This window comes from Calidris pugnax, unplaced genomic scaffold, assembly GCF_001431845.1.
Source record: "Calidris pugnax isolate Ruff unplaced genomic scaffold, ASM143184v1 scaffold395, whole genome shotgun sequence".
NCBI classification, from domain to species: domain Eukaryota; kingdom Metazoa; phylum Chordata; class Aves; order Charadriiformes; family Scolopacidae; genus Calidris; species Calidris pugnax.
Window position 1 is genome coordinate 150,463 of NW_015091122.1, and position 10,976 is coordinate 161,438.

Here is a 10,976-nt window from a genome sequence, read left to right on the forward strand (position 1 = left end):
AGGCAGACCTTAGTCCTTGGCCTTCACCCACCAGCTTTACCTTCTGTGACCCATGAAACTGCTTCCCCTGAGCGCTTCAGACAGGCCGTTGCAGGCCGTGAAGCTCTTCCCAGGGTAATGGTAACACGAGGAGGAGCTGTAGGTCTGTAGCGTCCCCGGGGGAGCACACACGGAGCTGTACCCGGCCCTGGGATGGCTTCTTCCCCTCCTTTCTGCCGCTTTGAGCTGTGCAAAGTGGAGAGCCCCCTGGTAAAGCAGTGAGGGGGCACTGAAAGTCTCCTGCAAGCTCCAAGAGCATACAAGCTTTTATGTGCTGCCTGTTGTGTGTGTCAATAAACATGAACTCTGGAGGAAAATGGGTTAGAAAGTGTGAGAACTGCAGAAAACCTTTTAGTACATGGGTCATTCCCTTGCTTAAGCTTTTCTTGCTGTTTCCACGACAGGTCTAGAAATAACGTTCTGTCGGGCCAAGAGCTGTTGTAGCTACTGAGTAGATGTATGATGGAAGGAGTCCTCCTTGGCAAGGCCTGTCCCTTGGATGGAGGCACCGCGCCAGACTGCGCAACAGGAGTAAAGACATGGCTAAAACCCAGCTCCAGGTGGAGAACTGTCTCCTCTGGGGAAGCAGCCAGGAGACACAAAAAGCCCCAAATTCCAGAGCTGAGACCCTAAAGCTGTGTCACTGCCTGGTCGTGAGCTGCGGGGGCTTAAGGTAGATTTAAGAATGGAGTTTTGTAATCCTACCGGTCTCACCTCTGGTTTCCATGTATGTTGCCCAGTTTTACCAGGCAGGTAAAATCCCAGCCTTGGGGAATGACTGGGGCGGCTGGGAGCCAGGAAGGGTTGATGGGTGAAGCTGGCACCTGGCTGAGCATCTTACTGTTGCAAAAGCTGCCTGGTTGCGAGCTGCGGGGGCTTAAGGTAGATTTAGGAATGGAGTTTTGTAATCCTACCGGTCTCACCTCTGGTTTCCATGTATGTTGCCCAGTTTTACCAGGCAGGTAAAATCCCAGCCTTGGGGAATGACTGGGGCGGCTGGGAGCCAGGAAGGGTTGATGGGTGAAGCTGGCATCTGGCTGAGCATCTTACTGCTGCAAAATGCTCAGAGAAGGCCAGAATTTGCATTTCTTTTGGCAGTTGTAGCTTGCAGGGCGCTTACCCTGGTTTTGCCTGTACTTGCATGGCCAGATGTTTCTAACTTTGTTGTTTTTCCTTCTTTCTTTCCAGCGGATCGTTGTAAAGAAGTACAGCAGATCCGAGAGCAGCATCCAAACAAAATCCCGGTAAGTTACCCCTCTGGCTATTCTGCATTAGCCTTTGCTCTCAGGAACCCTCCGTGCCTCTGGGCAGCCTCCACCAGCTGGCCATGGGGGCTACAACACTCTGCTCCCCAGAATCAACACAGGATGCTCTCCACAAGCCTCCAGTGCCTTGTGCGTGTAGCAGCTCAATAGCAGACCCCATTCTCAGCAGCGCAAAGCACAGTCTTTCTCTTAAACTTCATGGTCGCCCTAGAAGCAGGGCACTGATTTGATCTCAGATCAACTTCCAAGCCAGCGCAGCAGAAGACTCTGAAACGGCCTGTTGGTGGTGGTGTGGTAGGTACCTGACTTCTCCTGGATAACCTGGTAAGGATTTCTCTGCCCCTGCCCAGAGAAGGATGTGCGAGATGATCTGTGCTGAAAGCAGAGAGGCTCTGTTAGGGTAGAATCATAGAATGGTTAGAGTTGGAAGGGACCTTAAAGACCAGTTCCAACCCCCTTCCCTGGGCTGGGACACCTCCAACGAGACCAGGTTGCTCCAAGCCCCATCCAGCCTGGCTTTGAACCCCTCCAGGGATGGAGCAGCCCCAGCTTCTCTGGGCAACCTGGGCCAGGCTCTCACCACCCTCACAGCAAAGAATTTGTTTCTAGTATCTAACCTAAATCTCCCCTCTTTCAATTTAAAACCATTCCTTCTCGTCCTATCACTGCACTTCCTGACAGAGTCCCTCTCCAGCTCTCCTGTAGCTCCCTTCAGATACTGGAAGGCTGCTTTGATGTCTCCCTGGAGCCTTCTCCAGGCTGACCAACCCCAGCTCTCTCAGCCTGTCTTCACAGGAGAGGTGCCCCAGCCCTCAGATCATCTTTGTGGCCCTCCATTGGACCCGTTCCAACAGGTCCATGTCCTTCCTGTGTTGAGGACTCCAAAACTGGACACAGTACTCCAGGTGGGGTCAAATTCACTGGACACCAGTATCTGCACATTTATTGACTGCTGCTTTTAACGTGGTTTTCATGGCATCAGGCTGGTTCTGTGTTTCTCTAGAGTTGTGGCAGAGCTAATTATGGTGCCTTAAGGCTCTAGCAATAAGGACAGGCTAGAAATAACCTGTAGATAAAATTTACATACATGCATATATCAAGGGCCTGTACACAAATGTGGGAAATGAGCAGAAGGAGACGGAGCTCTGGACACTTTAACTGGCATTACTGAAACATGGTGGGAGAGCATCCATGGCTGGCGTGCTCTTTGTGTTTGGGTCACAGAATCACATGGGGTTGGAAGGGACCTCTGGAGATCACCTAGTCTGACTCCCCTGCCAGAGCAGGTCCACCTAGAGCAACACCACGTGCCCCAGGAGAAGGCTTCTTCGTCCTCAGGACCTGGCTGCTGGTGTGGTTGTCTGGGAAGGCTTGGCCACAGCAGAGACCTCTCCCCTGCTCCAGTGACCGCTTTGCTGGGGGCATTATTGTCCTTGATGGCATCCCAAGGGCCTGCATTGTGAGAGGATGAGGAGCTCAGCTAAAAGCTCAGCTGCTTGGCTGGGCCGGCTGACACGGCAGGGGAGGACACATTGAGCTGCAGGTTTTGCTGGAGCAGTAAAAAGAATCAGGAGGAGAGGAGGGTGTTGAAGGCTGTGGGGCCTGGTCCCATCAGACCCTGGCACCGAGGCTGGTGCTGTCTCTTCTCCTTTACGTAGTGAAGTTCCTGCAGGTCCCTGTCGGTACTTTGGGTGCTCGGGCTGTGAGCAGAGCCCCACGCTGCGGACCCCCAGCCATGGGGGGGTGGCCGTGGGTCTGAGCAGTGCGGGCAGACCCGCTGTCAGAAGGGCTTGTGCTTGGGTGAGAGGCAGGAGAGGCTCGTGTTTGCCGAGTGACCTCCTTGGAGAGGCACCAAAGGGGCTCGAGCCCACTGCCCGGGGACAGTTAGGGAGAAGGTGGCCCAGGTCACGCCGCTGTCATGGGCGGAGGTGACAGCGAGCTGTGCTGCAGCTGCTGCCCTCTTCCTGCATCTCCAGTTTCCACCCAGAGCCCTCGGGCCAGTCCCCTTTTGCTTTGACAGAGGGCCAGGAGGATTTGCAGTGCGTAGCCTGGCCTGGTGCCCAGGGAAAGGCTTTTCTCTCCTGTTTCCATCAGGGTACTTCCAGAGGAGGCTGGGGAGGGGGCTGTGCCACCTACCTCTGGGGGGACAGAGCTGGTGGTGTGTCTGTCGGCGCCCACCAGAGACAAAGCAGTAGATAACCTGGCCTCTGCCTGTGACAGAGAGTTCTCTGCTTGTGTCTGAAGAGAAATCGCATCCCAATGCCTCACAAGCACGAGGAACAAGGAGATGGGCAGGAAATAGGGGCTTCCTAGCGTTTCCCTCTCCATCTCCTGCCAGGGGCTCCTTTGCTGGCTCTGCATTCCCTGAAGCTGGCTGAACTTCCACGGTAAAAAAAGTGCTGAGCAGAGGAACACACAGCTCTTGCTGAGAAGGACATGTTGTGGTGGCAGCGAGGTGCTCCTCAGGTTTAGCTCTGCTGGGAAGGAGCCTCCAGCTCTTGCAGACACCTATGGGGTGGCTCTTCCTCAGGAGGGCAGAGCCAGCAGAGAGCCTCCTGCCTTTTTGCTGGAACCTCCTTCCACAGCCTCAGTAGATGCTTTAGAAATCATCTTCTGCCCTGTAAGAGGATAGACTGAGCTTATACCTGCCCTCGCCTGCTGTTGGCCCCAGGACTCTCTTCCTGGAGCCCTTCTGAGCCTGTTGAGGAGCAGCTGCTATAAGGCAGCTCCAGTGAGCCCTGGAGAGTCTAAAATCACCATGAAGCAGCTTGTGCTGGGCGGTGAATGGAGAAAACCCTTTCCCAAAGCAGCGTAATGCTAAATCCAGCCAGGCTGGGGAGACACGGGCTGTGCCGCTGCGGAGGTGGGATGTGGGGAGCCACCTCCCCAGCTGGTCGGGAGGGCTGAGGCTGCGTTTGGGGTGCACAGAGGCCTCTGTTAGATTATAATAAGGTGATAATAATATAATAGGTGATATAAAGCTCACCTGCACACCCAGGGAGGAGTACAGAGAGGCAACGGCCAGTGAGGGAGCCCAAATGATGCCCTGTCCTGGCACAATGGTGGATGGAAACCCAAATGATGGACTTGGAGGAAGGGACAACCTTCTCTGGGCTCCTGCGAGGGCTGTGCTGGGGGGCTGCAGACCCAGTGTCCAGGGCTGACACAGCTCAAGCTGGATCAACATCAGAGCACCTTTTGGATAAGGGGGGGGGTTACTGAATATATTCCCAGTAGAAGACCTCCCCCCTGCTCAGCTGGAGGGGGACAGGATGAGGCTGTTGGTGCTGTCTGCGTTCGAGGGAGTGCTCTGCTTTCTGGTCATCTCTGTGCCTGGCCATGTTATATGTGTGTACGTGTTACATATATGCATTTGTGTGTGTGCCTCCGGGGAATATATCCTCAGCCTTGCTGCTGGTTGGACCGGGGGGCACAGAGCAGTGCCTTTGTTGGGCTGCCCAGGTGCAGCCCCATTCCCTACCAAAATCCCTTTCCGCCTCTTCAGGCTGGTCCCAGATGGAGGGTTGAGTCTATAGATGCTGCCTGAGCCCCCTCTGTGGTGGGGCTGGCACCCCGGGCTCTGCCCTGAGCCTTTCCACCCGTGCCCAGTTCGTGTTATTGCTGCAGAGAGACCTGTGGTGGGTTCCTGCTGCAGGAGGAGGTGTCCCACGCTGAGGAACAGCCCCCAATCCTGAGGCAGCAGCTTGGAAGAGGATAGAGGAGCGGAGGTGGCTTTGTGCACAAGCCCTGTGGCCACAGGGGTGTAATACTAGCATTTGATCATGCGAGACAAGAACGTTTTGTCCATGGGCCACCTGTTCCCATGGCTGGGGTACCCAAATAGCAGCTCCTCTTCTGGAAACACAAACTCCGGGAGCTCTTCTACGTGACAGCCCCTCTGTCTGCTCGGGGCACTAGGCAGCTGCTGCTTTAACAGCCAGGACATCCTTCTCGGCCCATTCTTGCATTAATTAAGAGGCTTTTCTTTGTGTGGTGGGACCGGCTGGTAACTGGAGACATCTGCCTCTGGTCCTGGTCCATGTAAGTGAGAAATGAGGCGTAGCCCAGGTGCATGTAAAGGTATATGCACCAACGGTAGCTGCGTATTTTGTGCAAACTACTGTGAGAAACTTGAGGTCCCCCTGTGTTTCCCAGTGGCCAGAGCAGCATCCCAGTATGTTGCTGGGGTGAGCATCCAGCCTCTTGAGACTGTTCATCTCCCTGTAGCCAAAATACCCCTCTCTCTGAATAGGACTCAAATTAAATGCAGTAGGACGGTTCTGCTTGTCTTTGTCCTTCCCTGCCCTCCTCCTGGAGGCAGGACGGGACATCAGCAGGTTGGTAAGGGGCATCCTGAGGCATGATTTAGATGAGATGTGGGGAAGAAAGTCTTTGCTGTGAGGGTGGTGAGAGCCTGGCCCAGGTTGCCCCAAGAAGCTGTGGCTGCCCCATCCCTGGAGGGGTTCAAGGCCAGGTTGGAGGGGGCTTGGAGCAACCTGGTCTGGTGGGAGGTGTCCCTGCCCAGGGAAAGGGGTTGGAACTGGTCTTTAAGGTCCCTTCCAACTCTAACCATTCTATGATTTAGTCTGTTGCAGGAAATGGTTCTTTCATCAGGTCCCCATCTTGCAAAAGGGGCCAAAGGAGCGATACCTGGCTTTCCCTGGTCTTTTTCTCTGCCACTCTTGCTCAGTGTCAAGAGGAGACACAGCCAATGTGAGAATACATTGGTGGACTCGTGGGAGCCTTCATGTGCTGCTTGTCCGGCTCTCAGGCTCCTGGGTTCCCCTTGCTTGAGCTTTGTCCAGGACGGGCTCTTCAGAGGGCTCTCACCGAGGTGCCCCACAGCCTTCTTTCATCCGGGAACTGCCTGCAACATGGCTTGGCCCATCCTGGTGAGCCGTGAGATAAGCCCTGCGGTCTGGGGAGCTCATCGGACATTCCCAGAGTCCCAAAGAGAGTGTCCGATGTGGCTGTGGTGTAGCCAGGCAGGAGCAGAGGCTGGTGCGGCACCAAATGAGGGAGGAACGGGCAAAGCCGCCTTCCTGGAGGTTGGCCGGATCCTTCTGGCTCCACAGAGCCACCTTGTGGTGAGACTGATCTCTGCACGCCGCTCCGCCCCTCCCCTGCCCACAGGCAGCTGCAGCCTCCCCTGCGTTTTTGGGAAAGACCTGGGAAAAAGATTTGTGGGAACTCCTTGCCTTGGAGTGAAAAAATAATATTCAGTGTCAAGGGGGAGAGGAGGAGGAGGAGCTGATGATTGTCCCGCTGTCTTTCCATGAAGAAAACAATGAGGTCTTGGAGAGAGTGAGAGTATCGCTGTAATGGGAACATGTGGAGCTGAGAATAAGTCTGATGAGGAGAGGCTGAGGGAGCTGGGGGTGTTCAGCCTGGAGAAGAGGAGGCTGAGGGGAGACCTTATTGCTCTCTCCAACTCCCTGAAAGGAGGGTGTAGAGAGGTGGGGGTCGGTCTCTTCTCTCAAGTCACAGGCGACAGGACAAGAGGAAATGGCCTCAAGTTACGCCAGGGGAGGTTCAGGCTGAATATTAGGAAAAATTTTTTCACTGAAAGGGTTCTCAGGCATTGGAATGGGCTGCCCAGGGAGGTGGTTGAGGCACCATCCCTGGAGGTGTTCAAAAGACGGGTTGATGTAGTGCTGGGAGGTCTGGTTTAGTGATGATGTTCCTTGTTTGTTGTGCGGGTGTCTATTTTTGTCAGTTAGGTTGATGGTTGGACAAGATGATCTTGAAGGTCCCTTCCAACCTAGAAAATTCTGTGATTCTGTGATTTATAAGTAATATCATTACTTATTTTATCTGGCCACCACCTTGTTTCTTGGAATACGAGTAGTACATTTCCAAGCTGATTTAGAGCTTCAGTTGTAGCTGTACCCGCCTTGACAGAAGGAAATAATTAATTATAACAGCAGGAAAACTGAACAGAAATCCCTGTGTAGGTGTGGTGAGAGCTTTCCTTCTGCTTGCCTTCTTTCCTTTTCCTCATGACCTTCTGCAGGGGAGGACAGGCTGGGCTGTCCCCATGGTGGCACTGTGCTGGCGTGCCCTGGAAGCTCACCGCATGGTTCTGGTGGCACAAGGGCCACAAGAGTGGCCGTGGGTTTCTGATCCTCCTCTTGAGGGTCAGCGTGTCTGAGTGGTAATGGGAGGAGTGGGGCTGGCGAAACCCAAGCTCCCCCTTTCTGAAGGATTCTGCCTTGGGGGTGGCTTTGCAGTGATTTCTAAAAAGTGCTCATTTGGGAATATCTGCAGCTCTTCCTGAGCATGCGGGGTGACAGGGTGACACTGGATGGCAGCAGCCCAGAGTTGTGGCACAAAAGGGAAGGGAAATGTCTCTTGCTGTGCACTGTGAGCTCAGCCCTTAGCTCAGGCCAGCAAACCCTGTGGGTTTGGTCAGTCTGAAAGCGATGTTAAAATACACTTTGCTCCTCTTCTGGATCTCCTGCCTTTCAGGGGAGGCAGTTAAATCAATCGTCTAATGCCCACTGGTCCTCAGCTGGCCAGAGCCATTGGTGCTTCAGGTCTCGTCTGGGATGCTCTCCACTGTCGGGCTCAGGCAGGCAGATGGCTCCTTGCTGAAGACCTGTCTGCAGCCAACCTGATGGTCACTGCCATGTCACACAGAGTCACAGAATGCTAGGGGGCTGGAGGGGACCTCTGGAGATCATCCAGTCCAACCCCCTGCCAGAGCAGGGTCACCCAGAGCAGGTTGCACAGGAACGTGTCCAGGTAGGTTTGAATGTCTCCAGAGAAGGAGACCCCACCACCTCTGGGCAGCCTGTTCCAGGGCTCTGCCACCCTCACAGGAAAGAAGTTCCTCCTCATGTTTAGATGGAACTTTCTACATTCAAGTTTGTGCCATTTCCTCTTGTCCTGTCACTGGGCACCACTGTCTGCCCAGTTTTGTTTGCTTCACCCTTACAGGAAAAGAAACAAAGTGGGGCCTTACCCCAACGTCTTCACTTGTGTTTGTGTTTGACAGAGGGGCACTGTAACCTGTGGCTGACTCTACCATTGACTTCCTTCCCAGGTGATCATCGAACGCTATAAAGGGGAGAAACAGCTGCCGGTGCTGGACAAGACCAAGTTCCTTGTCCCAGACCATGTCAACATGAGTGAATTGGTCAAAATAATCCGGTGAGTGGGGTGGCCCTGGCCAGCATGCTGTGAACCTGTCCTCACCCACAGGCCCTGAGGTGGGGTGAGGGGGAGGGAGAGGCAGCTGCTGAGGGTGGGATGGGGACGTGACAACCACAACACCCTTGTGTTTTGGCACAGAATGCTGTGGGGTGTCAAGGGGGGGCAGGTTCTGAGCATCTGGTGAAGGACTGTGACCTCTCCCTCACAGGGACACTCCATGAGCTGATGAGGGGGACTCCAGCCTCCTCCTTTTATCCTTCAGCTCAGATGGAAGAGGCCCTTCTGCATTGCCCTTGCCAGCAGTGCTGGGTGAAAGGGGCTTTGTGGAGTCCCACCTCAGGAGGCCTGGGAGCCCTGAGCAGCTCAGCTGGGCTCATGGACACCGTGTCCTCAGCCCGTGAGAGCAGGTCTCGCTGTGTGGGCGTACGAGCAGCATTGCTGGGGGAGGTAGACCTTGCTGTCACAGTGCCCACCCCAGCTGGGTTGACCCAGGTCCTTCTGCCCTTGTCCCCACAGGCGTCGCTTGCAGCTGAATCCCACCCAGGCTTTCTTCCTGCTGGTGAACCAGCACAGCATGGTGAGCGTGTCCACCCCCATCTCGGAGATCTACGAGCAGGAGAAGGACGAGGATGGCTTCCTCTACATGGTCTACGCTTCTCAAGAGACCTTTGGCTACTGAGGCCTGCTGAGAGGTGGCATGTGGAGACAGATGAACTGTGGCGCACGGGCCCCCGGCCTTGGGAGACAACACCACCAGAGGCTCACCAGAGGGGGGGCCGCGCTGCCTCCCTTTCTCTCCCTCCCTCCCCTTCCCACCACCCCGTCACCAAAGAGGCTCGTGGCGTGTGTTGGACTGGCACAACCCTTCACCTCCCTGTAGACCAGCCCCGCTCCCTTCCACACCCACCCACCCACCCAGGGATGGACGGACGGACAGATGGACGGATGCCCACGCGCCCACCTGGGGGGCCTGGGCTCCCTGTCCTGTCCCTTCCCCGTGGCCCCCTCCCCGGCTGCTCTCGCTGTGCTCTGTGTGCGTGTCCGTAACCCCCTGCCAGGAGCGATGGGCCGGTGGTGGAGGGAGGAGAGGACGCTGTCGCCTCCGCTTTGGGCACGGGGAGAGCCGCCTCTCCTCCCCCGCGCGAAGGAAGGGCAGGAGGTTCTGCAAAAGCAGCGAACGGATGTGACCGTTGCTCCCCAGTTTTAATTGATTTTAATTACACCCATATCAGATTCTTGGTGCTACTGAGTAGATGTAGGCGTCTCTATAGGACTGTGGATAATGTATATCCTTTAGATTTATTTTATTGGATTTTTTTTTGTTGGTTTTGGTTTTTTTTTTAGGGGTAGATGGGAATGGGGAGAGGGGGGAATCTTTCCTGTATTCTGTAGGTCAATAAATCTGGCTTCGTTGCACTTTAAAAGCATAGTAGATGTCAGAGTGGAATTTACTTTTAATTTATACAGGTTTGCCATATATAGTGCTGCTCCTCTGTTGACAGTTGTACCTGGATCGTCTTTTGTTTCTTTTTTTTTTTAAACAAAATTGATTTTCCTTCTCTCTGTCTCCCCATTGCATGCAATTTTTCAGTCTCAGTGTGGCAAAGAGTTTGCTCAAGGAATGTACTGATTTATATTTGCTATGTTCCCATTCCCGTTTCTTGTGTATGATACCAAAAAATGGTATATGATAAAATCCCAGCCAGTTTAATCTATACAAAGGTATATATATATAAATATATATAAAATAAACATAAATTCAAGTCGTGTCTTGTAGGAATGTTATGTTCCCATCTCATTTGTCTACATTGATGACCCCGGTGTCTGTCAAGCAAGAGTGCTGCGTGTTCCCTGTGTTTGCAGGTGTCTCACTGTGTGCCCCCCTGAGCCCCTGGGGCTGGGGGGCCGAGGCCAAGGTGGAAGCTGGTGGGTTCCAAGGACACAGCACAGGATGGTGACGTGGGAAACACAGGTTTCCTTGCACCACCCAGGACACAGTGTTGGGTAAATCTCTCGCCCTGTGGCCATGTTTCTTCATCTGGCAATGAAAAAATTGAGGTGGAGGGCATTTGCAAAGTCTCTGGAACAGAGACTTTCTTCTGTACTGGGCACTGGTCAGGTCCCACCTCGAGGGCCCCTCACCACAAAAAAGACATTGAGGGGCTGGAGCGAGTCCAGAGAAGGGCAACGGAGCTGGTGAGGGGTCTGGAGCACAAGTCTTGTGAGGAGAGGCTGAGGGAGCTGGGGGTGTTCAGCCTGGAGAAAAGGAGGCTGAGGGGAGACCTTCTCGCTCTCTCCAACTCCCTGAAAGGAGGGTGTAGCCAGAGGGGGTCGGTCTCTTCTCCCAAGGAACAGGCGATGGGACAAGAGGAAACGGCCTCAAGTTGCACCAGGGGAGGTTCAGGTTGGATATTAGGAAAAATGTTGACACGGAAAGGGTTATCAGTCATTGGAATGGGCTGCCCAGGGAAGGGGTTGAGGCACCATCCCTGAAGGTGTTCAAAAGCCGGATTGACA

General features: G+C 54.2%; 1 protein-coding gene across 1 annotated transcript; it reads left to right on the plus strand.

The window, feature by feature from the left end:
• Positions 1-934: 934 nt before the first annotated feature.
• Positions 935-10,239, plus strand: MAP1LC3A (microtubule associated protein 1 light chain 3 alpha). The gene is made up of 3 exons (XM_014958379.1): positions 935-1,283; positions 8,350-8,456; positions 8,976-10,239. The coding sequence occupies exons 1-3, from the start codon at positions 978-980 to the stop codon at positions 9,136-9,138; spliced, it is 576 nt and encodes a 191-aa protein (XP_014813865.1). The 5' UTR covers positions 935-977; the 3' UTR covers positions 9,139-10,239.
• The last annotated feature ends 737 nt before the right edge of the window (positions 10,240-10,976 follow it).